The sequence below is a fragment of the Pollicipes pollicipes genome, unplaced genomic scaffold (genome assembly GCF_011947565.3).
Source record: "Pollicipes pollicipes isolate AB1234 unplaced genomic scaffold, Ppol_2.1 Scaffold_4881;HRSCAF=5763_pilon_pilon_pilon, whole genome shotgun sequence".
Lineage (NCBI taxonomy): Eukaryota > Metazoa > Arthropoda > Thecostraca > Pollicipedomorpha > Pollicipedidae > Pollicipes > Pollicipes pollicipes.
The window spans coordinates 51,412,796-51,428,022 of record NW_023596576.1 but is presented as its reverse complement, the minus strand read 5'-3'; the positions used below and the strand labels follow the sequence as shown (position 1 = coordinate 51,428,022).

The window sequence follows — 15,227 nt, the reverse complement described above, 5'->3', positions numbered from 1 at the left end:
CAAATGAATAAAAAGGTATCGTTTGGTATGGTAAGCTTCTTCGTAGTTCCATAAACGTGGTTTAGCCATTCAATATCTCTCAAAGTCCGTTAAAATAGTGTGATGTTTGCGTCAAGGTGTTTAATATATACGACGACATCCTTAAGACATAAAACACTTTTAAGAAACTTTTCAGTGCGCTGATCGAATGTGAAAATGATTATTATCTTGAAACAGTGTAAATGATCGCATTTCATCATATAAGAGCGACTTGATAACAAATTTCCAAACTGGCTTAACAGGCAATGTGTAAATTTGACGTTACTACAATCTTTTTGTTCACAGACCCACAAATGTATTGAAAGAGATGTAACACACGGCATGGAGTTTGTAAATTTCATTTAAAAGTCATTTTAACAATTGATGGCGGTACACTTAGTGCAGATAAAGAGTGCGACCACATATCAGGTGACAAAGAACTTGTTTTGGGGGCTGTCATGCACTTGAGATTTCACGAGGACTACAGAGCCGCGTAGATCTGAAGGAGAACATGAGACCGTTGCCTTCCTTGAAGTAATGTGGGTACGGAAAATGCATTGTTTTGCAGTCGCCATTAACCACAAAGCACAAAACTCATAGGGCCTCCACCACACACCACACCGTGCACTGACAGGTTATCCACCACACACCACACCGTGCACTGACAGGTTATCCATCACACACCACACCGTGCGCTGACAGGGCCTCCACCACACATCACACCGTGCGCTGACAGGGCCTCCACCACACACCACACCGTGCACTGATAGGTTATCCATCACACACCACGCCGTGCGCTGACAGGGCCTCCACCACACACCACACCGTGCGCTGTCAGGGCCTCCACTACACACCATTCTGTGCGCTGACAGGGCCTCCACCGCACACCACACCGTGCACTGACAGGTTATTCACCACACACCACACCAAGACGCTTCGTTTGCCAGCGGTGACTTCAATCTCTGTCCTTTGCAAGGCTGCTGCCCTTGCGATTCATATTCATAAAAAGTCAGAAGGAGAAGAGAACCCCTATACTTTCACAATTTGTGTTAACTAGCCGACCACATACATCTGAAGCTTGTTTCGTAGTATTTGACATTTCTGTTGATGGTAGGCAACTGGCCATTTTGTTGTTTATCTGTTGTCAAGTTATTCCATAAGTGCACTTAAGGACCATCCAAATAGCGCAGTTGGTAAGAACCGATTCACGCATCCGTGGCGGGGTGGATTCAAGTCGCATGTTGGTAAACGTGAAGCAGTGAATGTTTGCTTTTTGTTTTTTAAGTTGTGAACAAACATTATGGGTCCATAAATTTATGAACGTGTTGTGTCGGTAGTTGCTAACAAATGGAATAAATGGCTGTAAAACGCAATGCCTGCTCCTGTTTCTATATCCGACGTGGTATGTGGGCCATAATAAACGCCTTCGTTCTGGTAACTGTCCATTTCCATGAACTTGAAGACCACGCGCTTCTTCACAGCACATAATCAGCCGTACTTGGTGCCTTTTCACTTAGTTGTAATCATTCAAATAGTTGCTCTCATTGAACCTGTGACTGTTTTTAATTTTCGTTGCCACAATGCATTCTTTCACCCTTGTTCAGTCCAATTCAAGGAGGTCATTTAGCGCGAACAGTCGGGGATTTTGCAAGTATTGCAATAAAGGACGTAAAGGATACATTGCGTGCCTTTTCTGATGAAGGCTGCCATTTCAGTGCTTTTAAACTGCTTTACTCGTGCTTCAAAGGGAAAAAGGAATGTTTCGCGGTGGAAAGCATTGGAACTAATCCCGTCATCGTCAGTTCATGACACCATAACTAAAACTATCTTGCTCGCTTCTTTGCTTGCTTAATTGAAGGCCGATAAGTACAGAACATACATATCCCTGTAAACCATGCATTCATAAAAGCAGATTTTTAGGCGGCACTGGTGAGCGATGTACTGGCTGTACGAATGGAAATGTTCGCTCAGTGGGCGGCGTTCCGAAGGGTAGAGCACCAGCGAACTTGCTGCATGATCCGAAGTCGAATTGATCACTTGAAGGACGCAGTTGATACAAATGCGAAACTGCTGATGAGATTCCGAGTACACAGTATTTTCCTGTTGTGGGAGTTGATCTGATGCTCATTTCGGCGTCATCATCTAACATCCTGCTGTAGCATGCTATGGAAGCATGCTTTTCGTTACGAGTTTGTTATTCCATCTCTCCCAGCCCTAAATTCATCTCTCTTCCCACAACCTGATCTCACAATGGAAACGGTCTGGAAAGAATGTCACATGGTTGTGCGGTAAACTGGGATGAAGCGGCATCATTATGTTCCAAACTATGTGACTTCCATGGCGAAGGCTACAACCAAGGAGAGGGTGCTTCATGCACTTAATTTCCCCTCAAGCACGCTCCAAGGCGGCATGGACGCCGCAGACACCTAACGTGACGAATCGGGATAAGAAAGACGACAAGCTATAAAGTTAACTGCATTTTCTCTTTGCGTTACCTTTCGATACTACCTCCCGTCTGTGTGAGCCTTTGGTTCTAACGGAAATACTATTTGACGTTGGCTGCAGATAAGTGTCTCTCGTCTGTCTGCAAACTACCACGTGTCTCTTTCATGCCGAACTCCCACCAAGAAACCACGCCAATTGGGGCCACCTGCCGAATAAAACAACTACCAGTACCTACCGGAAATATTGGAACTACAGTATCTGGTGTTTTCAAAAGAGCATTACGTGGACATCGCAAGAGGTAAGGCATTGAAGGTGGTACTTACATAATGATGGTGCATCCTTGAGTCCGTAAAATTCTCATTTGTTATGCTTGGCTATTTTTCTGGACCTCAGCCACCATTTTATGCAGCTATAAAATGGGAAGCTTTTTTGTGAAAAGTGGTATTTATTTTTTAAAAAAACATACGACAAGCTTTTCAGATTCAGTGCATAAGAATGTATTAGATAACACTCAGTGAGCTCAACCTTTCGACAAAACCATAAAGAATGGATGGCTTGGTACATACACTTCCTAATCCAAACACAGGTCATCCAGGTCATACTCTCTGAAGATTTGGCTTCGAACACTGAAGTGATTATGAGTGTTTGTGTCCTAATCTATTGAGTCCTTATTGTATATAGGTATGCAGTGAATATCAAGAGCACCAAAGCTTTCACATCGCCAAGAGATCAGCACCTAGCAAGGTCGCACATGGAGCAGACTCGGCGCGGCATACTTATGACATAATTACTTAAGTTGGTGTTAAAAGAACGTCCAACTTAAAGGAATGTTCCACCTTTACATGAGGTTTTGAACTGAAATAGCCATCTTGAAGACCTTTTGATGCAGTTCACGGTCATGCCCCTTTTAGGACTCAAGGCCCTCTGGTTCCTGAGTTATACGCCCGCAAAAGTGCTTAAAGGTTTATTGGGAGACTACCTCAAAGTCACCTTGGCATGGTGTCGTCGTAGGAACACCATAACGCCAAACTGCCGTTATATTACAGGCTGTTTTCTGCTTATGGTCAAAACAGCATGGCCGCTGATACATTCGCAAGAGCGATGATAGTACATGATACATGACGCATGATACGATCCGCGGAAGGTTATTGGCTGTTAGTAAGATTTCGCTGCCGAATAGGTGTCGCGAACGTAAGTGTGAGCACTTCCAGGTTGTGTGCCACTCGTCGCCAACGGCGCATTTTTCCTGATATCTAGCCCATAAACCAATATTATAAAACGAAAACGCCACTGTCTGCGAAAAAGTACAGCACCGAAAAAAGAACGGCGCTGTCCCGAATGTCATGAAAACGCAAGATGCGATAGCAAATCAGCTTTTTTTTCTCCTGCTGGCGTTTCTTTTTTCTACTGACGTATTTCTTACGGACAGCTCGGTTGCCACCTTCTGTACCGGAGCAAAGGACCTTGCACGGGTTTATGAGTTAGCAAGGTAGTATAAAATTAGGGAAATGCTACAGTAATTTTAGATGTATATTTTACCAAATATTTCAAACATATTGTGGGATAAATTTAAATCTTGAACACAAAATTGTGTGCTTCGAGTACAACCCCTTGAGTTGCGTTACCATGAACCCCTGCTGGGACTTTTTCGTTACTTTATTTTGATTTTGCCAGCATTTCAAACCTATTGAGGTATAACAGCATGTAGTTAATCCGTGGCATGGCATTATATTAGCAATTTTTCAAGGCAGAAGAGTCAGGTTAACACAGCTCATTAATGTACATGCTTGGTATAAGCTCGCATGATATAGCGTTGCTAAATTGTCCTTCACTTAAAACTTCTGAAAATATAGTGCTGCATTATTATGGATGCACATATGACTGTCTTAACAAATATTGCATGCCGGCAACCATTGTTTGTGAATCATCATTGTCATATTCACTGCAGCTTGTATGATATGCTGTGCGCTGATGAAGGTGGAGGAGTAGCTCTGTTGGTTTCTTGGATAGCACTTAATATTTTATCATGAGCCTGGTACGCACCGGTAGCGTCATCAGTTTCTTGCATTTCGTCCATGTAACACGCACTTGTCATATCTCCAACGTTGTGGAAGGTCAGAAGTTTTGCAGTGTCACTACACTACATGTAAAATTTTCTTGTACTTGCAATATTACTTATGTGAACAGCATTTTTTACTAAAGCAGCCTGATGGCTGCAGCATGTTGCATGGTTGTGGAAGCAGAAGACATTTCTGCACCTTTGTCACCCATGTTTTGTGGATCTCCAAAATAGGCCGAACAAGTGATATCACTTATTGGTTGTGTGCTTTGCTGAAAGTAATTTGCATATTGTATCATGTGCTTTTGGTCAGTCATATGTCAGATGCGGAGTTCATGCAAGAATGCATCCTGGACCCATCTTTTCATGATGGAATTTGCTATAAAAGCAGTAGGAATTGCAGTATGAAAACTGTATCATTGTTCAAATTGTCATGCCGCAATGCGGTACAGAGGTACTGCCATCATGACACTGTTGACCCGGGCCATTACACAATTTTTCGCATTTGTTGACTATTCTATGTCAAGCCTATGAGACAACAGTTTATAATTTATGAATGACTGGTAACAACTGATTTAAGAATGCCAAAGGATTATCATCCGTGAGAATGCTGCCACACCACAATGGTTATATCAGGGCAAACTAGCAATTGCATAAATAGTCATAGGCAAGAAAAATATTCTTGGTAGCTCAACCTTACCATCTTTACTCCGGAAATACAATGTTTCGGCAATTAATTCATAGCAATGTTACATATTTATTATTTTTACTCACAACTCCATTTCCAGCCACAAATAATAGAGAAGGCAACTACAGTGTACATCACATGATTTCAATGTCAGGACTACAGCACTGCAGACAAGGATAACACAACACAATACTGACATCCTCAACAGTCCTTGGCAGGCTTCGGTAAGATATTCATGAAGCTATATGGTAGTCTTCATTGCATGTCATGCTTTGATATTCCTAATCTGCCCTAAAAGCTGGCGATCGCTACATTACGTATGTCAAACAGCCCACCAAAGCTGTTACAACCAGTGCCAAAACAAAAAATCCACAAATAAGCCATTCACTAATCCGCCACCCAACACAGCGCCCGCGACGATAATGGCCGGTTGGCGTCAGCTTTCGTGTGTTTCGAGATGTTTTTCAGTCTGGCTGCCAGATGCTGTCAGGAACTGCCGTCGTCACAAAACTATTCCATGGCGCCATCAAACAATGACGTAATGGGGTGCATTCGTACAAACGTTGAAATTTTGCTACGTGGGGTCGTTTTTAAACTTTGAAAGCTTATGAACAGTCACAAGTAAGCTTTTCTCATCATGTCTGATGCTTATCTCAATATCTTCAAAAGTGGAAAATTCCCTTCAACCCCTGGTCAGTTAAAAAGCAAATAGGGCGGGGAAATTGGACAAACAATGACGCCGTTTTCACTGCAAGGCCCGTTCAGATAAAGCGTAAGGTTTCTTGTGACAAACACCCTTGACGTCATAGACTAATGAAATCTTCGCGATCTCGGCCTGTCTCCGTCTCCTGTTGTCTTTCGGCGAACGGCGGTACCAGTTCCGGCTTGGTAGGAGTGGCGGAATGCAAGGTCAAACTGCGCGAGTAGCCCGTTTAATGGCACGCCCTTTTCTTAGAATGACATCAGCAAACGAGGCTGTTCCGAGAACGTTTGACTTCATTCAACCATGCCCTGCACTTCGCCAACGCTGTGTCGGCTGTGCGGCCGAGGTAAACGGGCCGTCTAACTTTGCTAACCTGTAGTTAAGGACGGAATAGCTGGCCATTCGATGCATCGATCTCTTTTCTGTTAGCTTTACCAAAAAGCAGTTGCTGACAAATGCTTGCTTTGGTGTTATTCGATAAAAACAAAAGGATGGATCGTCTCCGCGCCTATTCCAGTGCTCACGTTTAGGTCAATGGGGCCAAATGTCTAAAGAAAGACGTTCCCAAAGCCTGGGACGAATCAAAACAAGTGCAACGGATCGTCGCCAGCAAGTCAGGTGTGTTCGAATCTGACGTGATGTGATGTGATGTGATCTGATTTCTATGATCTGACGTGGTGCGATGCGATGCGATCTGGCCGGATCAGATCGGACCGGACCAAAGCGGGCCGAACTAGGCCGGGCCGGGGCGGAACGGAACGGAACTGACGCGATCGGGCGGAGCTGGGAGCTCAGTATCTGGCTGAACAGGGTCAAATCGCGTTAGGCTGGGCTGGACAGGGCTAGACGGAACTCGTCAGGGCTGGACAGGGCTAGACGGAACTCGTCAGGGCTGGACAGGGCTAGACGGAACTCGTCAGGGCTGGACAGGGCTAGACGGAACTCGTCAGGGCTGGACAAGGCTAGACGGAACTCGTCAGGGCTACTCCGAACTGGGGCGGAGCAGCTCAGGGGCGAAGGGAGAAACAATTTGAGTAGAACTGGTGGGGTAGGGCATTAGGCAGAGACAGAGAGACCTTAGACGGTACTAGAGGATAATGGCTCCTACAGACAAGCCGAACTGAAACGAAATGTGGTATTGCCGTGTTAAACTTCTTGCTCTATTCTACCCGACTGGTGTTGGGAAATGCTGCCCGAGTTAGACAAACCTAATGAACCATTTCACTTTTCCAAATTAGCTCCCTTGGTTTGGTTTGATTGACTCTCATCCCTTTTGGTGTTTCTTCTCAACTCTTTTCTGTTTCATTGTGATGTCTTTTAATTTTCTATTTCGTTAGCTTTTGTCCTCTCGCCTTTTTGGATTGTGGCCTTCGTCCCGATCGTTCTTTGCTCCTTGAAATTTTCCTGCTTTGTCTATTACCATCGCTCGGCTTCATTCCTTTCATGTTTTGTCTGTAGACCTCATTCATTTATACTGGAATCGGTCTTAGCCTTCGTCCCTTTTAAATCTGCGACCGCGAGCTTCATCCACTTAAGCATTTATCCATGTGAATTTGTGGCCCTTTTCACCTTTTTGGCTCTCATTTCAGTTGTTTTATTCCTGTTTTCTTTCCTGTCTGGGCTCCATTTATTCCGCGTTCTCGGGCAACTTATTACATAATCGCTTCCCATTCATCGAATGGATTACGTCAAGGCTGTTAGGCAATGATTGTGCGACACCCTGTGTCTCTCAGAGACGTTCAACGAAGCACTCAATAAGGGCAATTGCGGCGTGTTTTCCGAAGAATGAAGGTGAATAAGGAAGCATCGCAGCAAAGCCTGCTCGTCAATTCTACTTTCTAGTTCTGGTCAAACGCAGGCGACCTTGATCCTGGAGAGTGCAGTTGACGTTCACTTTCTACTGCAGCTCTTCCCACGAAGCATCGCTGCTGTACCAGTCACTGCAAGGCATTGCGACACAGCCGTGATCGTATGTGGTGTGATGGATCACGAACTCCACCATCCAGCGTTGTACATGGATCTTGTGACTTGTGATGCACAATACAGCTTGACGATATCAGCTGGTTTCGCAGATGCTTTTTCGCGGAGCTTTGTCAGCGCTGATTTTGCGCAGTTATGATTCGATGTGGGCTCATACTGAACTGAGAAACCTACTGACAACCAGACTGAAGCTTAAGGTAGCCTTGCGCCGCACAGTGCGCCTCTCCAGCCGTTTGAAGCCTCTGTTTCGACCAGAGACGCACGGGCAGAGGAGACCTGCCCGGCAGCGGGCCGGCGGCCTCCGGTGGCGGGCAGCGCTCGCCGCCACAGCCCGCAGCGCCACCGTTAACGGTCCGGCGCCGGCCTTCGCTGGTGATCTGGGTTAGCCGCCCCTGGTTTCTCCGTGCGCCGCCAGGTGGCAGGCCGCTGGGCCCGCCACACGCCGCCAGAGGGCATTCGACAGCGGCGACATGTGGCGGACCATCGCGACGTGCCTTCTGCTTCTGGCACTGGGTGAGTGCTTGAAAATGGCCTGGCAGCGCGTTGCATTAAGTGGATGGATCGGCTTTGTCTGTGCAGGCAATTAAAGTGAAGTAGTGCATGGTTTACATTCATGTGCGTGGGAGGTGAGCAATGCGATGCCCCTTTAAGAGTGACGCGGTTACATCCTTGAAATTGCGTTGCGTTCAAAGCGTTGCTGTTTTTAATTAACACCTATGTAAAGTTCATGGTGTATGCCCTATTTACCTGTGTTTTTCACTGAGTACTGTGTGCAGCGATATTGTATTGGATGACCTTGATGAGTCACCCGGAAGAAAGCTCAGCCAACAGCCTGGGGATTTTCATATCGTTCAGAACCCTTAAACCATGCTGCGTTTGGTCCACAAAGGCCTGACCTGGCTTTGGTTTATAGGCCTGGCTTTGGTTCTAGCTCAGATTTAGCGACGGCGTGTGTTAGTTTGTTACGTAATATTACTTACGTACGGTATAGAGAACATTGATAGAACCACCTATCACGTCCTTGAGTCCATCCTTGAGTTAATGCATAACTGAGTTGCACACAAAGCCTTCTCTGCTTTGCGAGGCCTCCGGGATTTCCTCCGTAGCCTCTAAGCGGGCGGGAAGGCCTCCTCTCACGGCTCCTCGCCTGTCACCAGCCAGCGGGCTGCGGCCGGCTCGGCGCGGCTCGCTCAGCCGCGGCCGGGACCGGCTGAGGGCGGGCGCCCGGCGCACCACCACCACACCGCCGCCGACGACTACGACAGAGGCGGCCCTGCTGCCAGACGTCGACTACGACACCGAGTGCCCCGAGAAGTACGGCTTCTTCGCCGACGCTTTCCAGGTGCGGTGGAGACGCCCTGATAAACGCAACGCCTGGTCTCCACCTTCATGGAGCAAGTCTGCATCTTTCTCGAAAAAGGATGTTTCTCATCTCTTAAAAATAGGCCCGACCGTGTCAGAAGTTCAGACAATCATTGGTTTGGAAGTCAATGTTTGCAATCCCAAGTCATAAATTCAGACAAATGCACTTAACTTGTTCAGTGCATTAGCCAGGAGCATTATTCAGTAGTATTATTCGTATTCCTAGGAGAAAAACCAGGAGAATGGTGATATAGCTTTATCTCCAGCCCCCCCCCCCCCCGGGTACTGTCACAGGTCTCCTGTGACAGTACCCGGGGGGGGGGGGGGGGTGCCGTCACAGGAGACCAAGCGACTTAGACCGGGATTGAGGCAGCAGCTGTACCTCCATTCTCCTGTTTTTTGTTTTTGGTTTTTTTGTCTCCGAGGAATAAGGCTAATGCTACTGTCTTACCACATGCACTTAAAATGGCGCAGATCGAGTCGCCCCAAACGTCACTCGGCGTTCCGAGACTAGCATATTCAAAGCTGGCTTAGCTGCTGGCAAGTGCATAGGTTCGCTCAAATTTGCCTCCCCCTCGAGACGATGCTCAACCGTCCAGCAGTATCTCATCTCATATATCAGCAGTATCAATCACTGTGCCTATGACAGATGGTTTTGAGGAAAGTGTTCCCTGCGACCGCAGCAGTATGACTAGCTTCCCGTGTGCATGTGTGTGTGTGTGTGTGTGTGAGGGGGGTAATTGTGATGAGCTATCCGCACGCGGCTGCACGTGATAAGCCGTCGGTCTGCGTGCTAACGTGCCGACCATGCCACGTGCGCGGCAGTGCGACCGTTACTACGAGTGCCACAACTACGAGATCACCGAACACCTGTGCGACGACGGCCTGGTGTTCAACGACTTCAGCACGCAGTACGGCCGCTGCGACTTCATGCACTCCGTCAACTGCACCGGTCGCGAGGAGCTCCGTGAGTCATCGCCGTGGGCGGCCCCGTGGCCGGGGGGCGGGGCTGTCACAGGGAACATGACGACTTAGGCCAGGGCTGAGGCAGTGTTCAGGCTGTTTGATTACCTTTCGATCAGGTTGAGGAGACAGCATTGATGAGCTGGTTTTATTTGCACGTCGTGAATGAAGGCTGGAATTGTGCAGGGATGGCGTTTGGTTCCCTGAGATGACCAGACATGTGACAGCAGGTTGGCGGGCGCGATATCAGATCTTTTCTAGAGGTCTTTCAAAACCTTTTAGTACTATGGAGAAAAGAGTTCGGCGGATCTCTAGCTTCATCATTACGAGCTAAGCTTCAGTCCACCCCACCAACATAGAACATTCAAATCCCGCGCAGCGTATTGTTATTAAGTTTTGGGCTATGGTTATCCAGAAAATCTGCCTGCAAACTTCGTTATTCATGTTAGATACAAGAGCTTAACGATGATACAAAAAAGGAATAACTCACGTTGCCGAAAGCGCAAGAAGGCAAACTGCAACACTCGACCCTTTACCTCACGCTGCAATAACTGCCTCCAGACCCGCCAGTAGGCCCCACTCTGCTGCTGATGTAGGATGGGAGGTATTCATGGGAAAAACATGCATGCTGCAGCATTAGGGTTTGGGATGTGTACGGATCAAAGGCATCCGCACCAGCTACACGTGACGGCGTGTTGATGTGGACCCTTTCTCAGCAGTACACATGCACTCTATATGAATACATCACTATATGTAGAAAAAACGCCAATTCGCGTGCACTATCTCCGCCAGCAAATCGTTTCTCCGCTGGCGTTAGCACTAAGCTCTGTTTCATGATCGTCATTGACACTATACTATGTCATGTTCCTTTACGGAAGGTCTTACATCGTCTGCACTAGCTCGGAGTGCGTGCATGAGTACAGTGACAGGGCATTACCGACAAGTGTCAGGTGTTACCAGACCTACAATAGATACATGTCAGATATAAACAGTGTGGCAGGCACAAATGCGAAATCAATTGCATGATATAGATGCATGTACTGGCGTCAACTAACCAGCAGATAACTAAACTGGCCGACCTTCGAGCGTGCCAGTAGTTGACCGGGACGCATTCAATGCCAGCTTTCTCGAAGCCGATCTTGAATACGAGAAGCTTCGGCCTTAAATGAGATAGATTGTGCTATAAAAATTACACTGTCAAGTAGTCCTGTTTGATTTAATTACTAAATGCCCAAGACATTTGCACTTTCGCAATACTTTGATTACAATTGGTCAACAATGGTAGCAATCTGAAGTAGTGTTGTTGAGCTGTTGTGAAAACGAGGCATGGTGTGAAACACTGAACAATAAGTTATGTAACGATGACACAGAATTGTAAAGCATCAGTCCACATTAAGCGTGGTCTTCATAGTCACAGTGAGCTGATACCTAGAAAATGGTCAAGTTTAAAAGTCAAGTGTAACGTGGATGCATTGCTCTTGACATTAAGTGTCCATTTGGGAAAGTTCCAAAATATTTGCTCCGTGAGCTGGACTATAAAAGCATCACATGGCCTCCAGTTGAGTGCCTACTGATCTGGACCAATTCGTCAGCGTCATGGGTCGATGTTAGTCCCCGTGTGCGGCGGTACTAATACCGCACGCCCTCAGCTGCGTGCCTGCTGATCCGGACCGCCTTGTCAGCATTATGGGGCGATGTTGGTCCCCGTGTGCGGCGGTACTACTACCGCACGCCCTCAGTTGAGTGCCTGCTGATCCGGACCGGCTCGTCAGCGTCATGGGGCGATGGTGGTCTCCGTGTCAGACGGTACTAATACCGCACGCTCTCAAACAACTGTTGTGTCATCCACAGAGGAGCCCAAGCCATCCGGGCTCTGCCCGCGCCAGAACGGGTACTACCCCGACCCCGACCCCACCGTATGTGACAAGTTCACCCAGTGCACCAAGGGCGAGGCCAACCCACTGACCTGCCCCGCTGGGCTGCTCTTCTCGCTGAAGACGAGCACGTGTCAGTGGCCCGACCAGGCAGGCCGCACCTGCAACTCAGAAGGTATTCTGCCCCGTCACATGCACGCACCAGATGTGTTTTCGGGTTGATATGTAGGTAGAGAGACCATGCCGGAAAGGTTGTCAACGGTATGTGACGTGTTCATTAACTTCTAACGAGAAGTGTGTTCTTATCAGCCGAATAGAGAGCATTTGGGAGAGAGGGTTAGAGAACGTCAAACGGAGGTGACAGAGGAGCAGCAGCGGTTATTTAAGTCTCGGACCTCATATAGCGGTTATCAGTCGGTCGTCTTTACGGGCATGCACGGCGATTGTCGTTGCCCCGCCGCCAAACGAGAGTGCCTCAAAAGTGCCTGGAGTTCTTTTAACGTGGCCGAACAAGAGGGCGCCAAAAGCACGGGAAGTTTTTGTTTGCAATAGCATATGACGTGTTAATCCTGATACCGTGCAGAATGTCCCGCCACCAGGGCAATAGGTTATGACCAATCATTTTCATCTGGTTCTCCATTGCTTGACATATTCAAGCAAGACGAGGCTGCATAAACAGTAACCCTTACGTGCATATGAGCTCAGTTTATCGTGGTTCACAGTAAAAGAAGGCATATCGACTGCCCAATGTCACAACCACATAATTCCTTCACCACCAAAAACTGACCGCAGCCCTCCCCGGCCACAATTTTCAGAGTACCTTGACTTCAAGTGCCCGGGCAGTCAAGATCGAGAATCCGGGGCCAGGCCAGCCGCTTCACCCGCGCTTCGAGGACCCCAACGACTGCCAGTTCTTCTTCTCGTGCCTGGACGGCGTGGTGCCGCGACGTCACGGCTGTGAACGGGGTCGCGTCTTCAACGACGCCACCAAGCGTTGCGACGAGCCCCAGAGTGTGCCCAAATGGTCAGTACGGCAGAGGCGTGGGAGACGTATCCCACGCGCTGGCAGTGTCACATAATTTCTAAAGCGCCTTCAGTTTCATGGTGCTGCTGCACCGAAATGCTGAAAAAGTTAATCGTCTTCGTTTCGGATAGAGCCACGTTACAGATGGCTCGCAAGAGTTTGGCAGAACACTTCCCATGATCAGAGTATTTTTTAACGACATTGTACCATAATCGATATTCTGATGCCACTGTAGCATGTAATCCATCGTTCACTAATCTTCCTGGACGTGTTCGTCCGCTATCATAAAAGACAGGGGAAAAATATGCGACGTAAGATCACGTTAACTACATAATTCACGTGATATCTAAATTTTACTATTGCGTGGAACTTTTCGGAACAACCAAGAATCTGACATTATTTAATACAGCTTTTTTAAAGATATATTAGTTTCCGAGAAAATTAGCAAATTAAATTTCGGAGTTAAACGCGAGCCGCCGTCACCAGGGCTGTTCTGGCTCACGCACGAGGCTTATGCGCGCATAAGACCAGCGTCGCAATTATTAAACTGCCGGCTGTTTTGGCCAAGTCTGAGACGCATGGCGATGCTGTTTGTGGCCATGTAGCATTTAAGACGTCACCGTTGTTCAATATGTGCACAATTCGGCATTTGCACGCATTGGATGTCGTCTTGCTGTCAGCATGCGTGCGTCTATAAATACCGGTTGATAGCATTGATGTTTCACTGGCATGTACATAAAATTATCATTAACAGGTAAGTTGCCAGCAATAGCCTGACGCTGCTCTCTCCTGACACCCTCAAGTTGATCGTTTAATGTATGCATGATGTAATCGATATATAGCATTGATGCATTAGATTTCAGTCATGGGGGTTAACGATTTCCTTTCGTTTACAGCAAGGACTGGTATCTGCGTTAGGAGTGCGTCGACGGCGGAAGCATGTTCGGCGTGTCATCTTGCAACGGAAATTCTAGACCCTGCTGCATGCATGCATCATCAACACCGCTAGACTTAATGCTCTGTAGCTTAAATCAAATGTCCTGAGTATTTACTGATTGGTAAATGAAGGTGTCAAGTGCGAAATTATTGCGTTATCTCCACGCCCTACGCCAGTAGACCTTCCAAGGAAAGAGGCATATGCTAGTCCAAATCTGCAGTGCAGAGCGGGCTCATCAGCCACTGCGAATAAATAATGAAAATGACTAAAAATGGTTTGTGTCGAAGTTAGATGACACTGTACTGGTGGTGAGCAACATGCAGTCCAATACGGTAGCCTGGTGGATTCTTATTCTGCGAGCTGCATTCCAAGAGTACTGTAACAAGCTCTGCGTCTTTGGAATCATTAACATGCAGTTCTTCCAATTGAGCCATGCAGTTCTCACACGTCCAACTTTAAGTTAAATATTTTTTCTAAGCCTTAGGTCACTGAGTATCGTAAAACATCAGTGACCTTTGCTGACGTTTAAAAGACCAAACTGACCAAAACGTTGTGAAATTATCTTAATATTTTCGTTTGCAATTAGCGCCAAGAACTATCATCGGTGGCCTACTCCTCAAACCAAAAGGCTGATGGAGGGCAAGTTAGGTCGGTGAGATCCTGTCCGTAATGAAGTCAAGCTTAGAAGTCTGTGAACGTGCTCGGCATCAAATAATTTAGAATGCCCCTCATGTTTCTTGTAAAAAAACCCTGGTTTTGACCTTTATTTAACCATCATATCCCACCTAAGGTAAATTAAATTAGTCTTAATCCTTATTTCAATTGTCCTTATTGACTAGGAAACCATCTCAAATGTATTAACTTATCTAACACTGCATTGTCTTATCAGCTTGAAATGTTTCCTAAGAAATGTGGGCAAAAAAAAGAAATGCTAGCAACCACGAGCTGACGTCGACCTGTTACAGGTCAGTAGCCTTCATAGGTTTAAAATACTTGGTATTTATGCCGAAAAATTGAGTTTTAAATTTTGACAGCTACACGGAGTTTGATGCCGCTACACCACATTGTTCGGGAGTTATTCTGTACGCAAGAAAACCTAGGGAGGGGTCAACTTGACCAACTAGCCGAGCGCCCGTTGGTACACGTTAAACAGCTTTTGTCAGTAAGCCGCAAA

At 46.9% G+C, this 15,227-nt stretch overlaps 1 protein-coding gene across 1 annotated transcript; it reads left to right on the top strand.

The window, feature by feature from the left end:
* The first annotated feature begins 8,363 nt into the window (after positions 1 to 8,363).
* Positions 8,364 to 14,342, top strand: LOC119100576 (protein obstructor-E). Its single transcript, XM_037223657.1, has 6 exons — positions 8,364 to 8,406; positions 9,051 to 9,235; positions 10,081 to 10,222; positions 12,070 to 12,267; positions 12,885 to 13,116; positions 14,013 to 14,342. Exons 1-6 carry the CDS (start codon positions 8,364 to 8,366, stop codon positions 14,032 to 14,034), a joined length of 822 nt encoding a protein of 273 aa, XP_037079552.1. The 3' UTR covers positions 14,035 to 14,342.
* Positions 14,343 to 15,227: the final 885 nt, after the last annotated feature.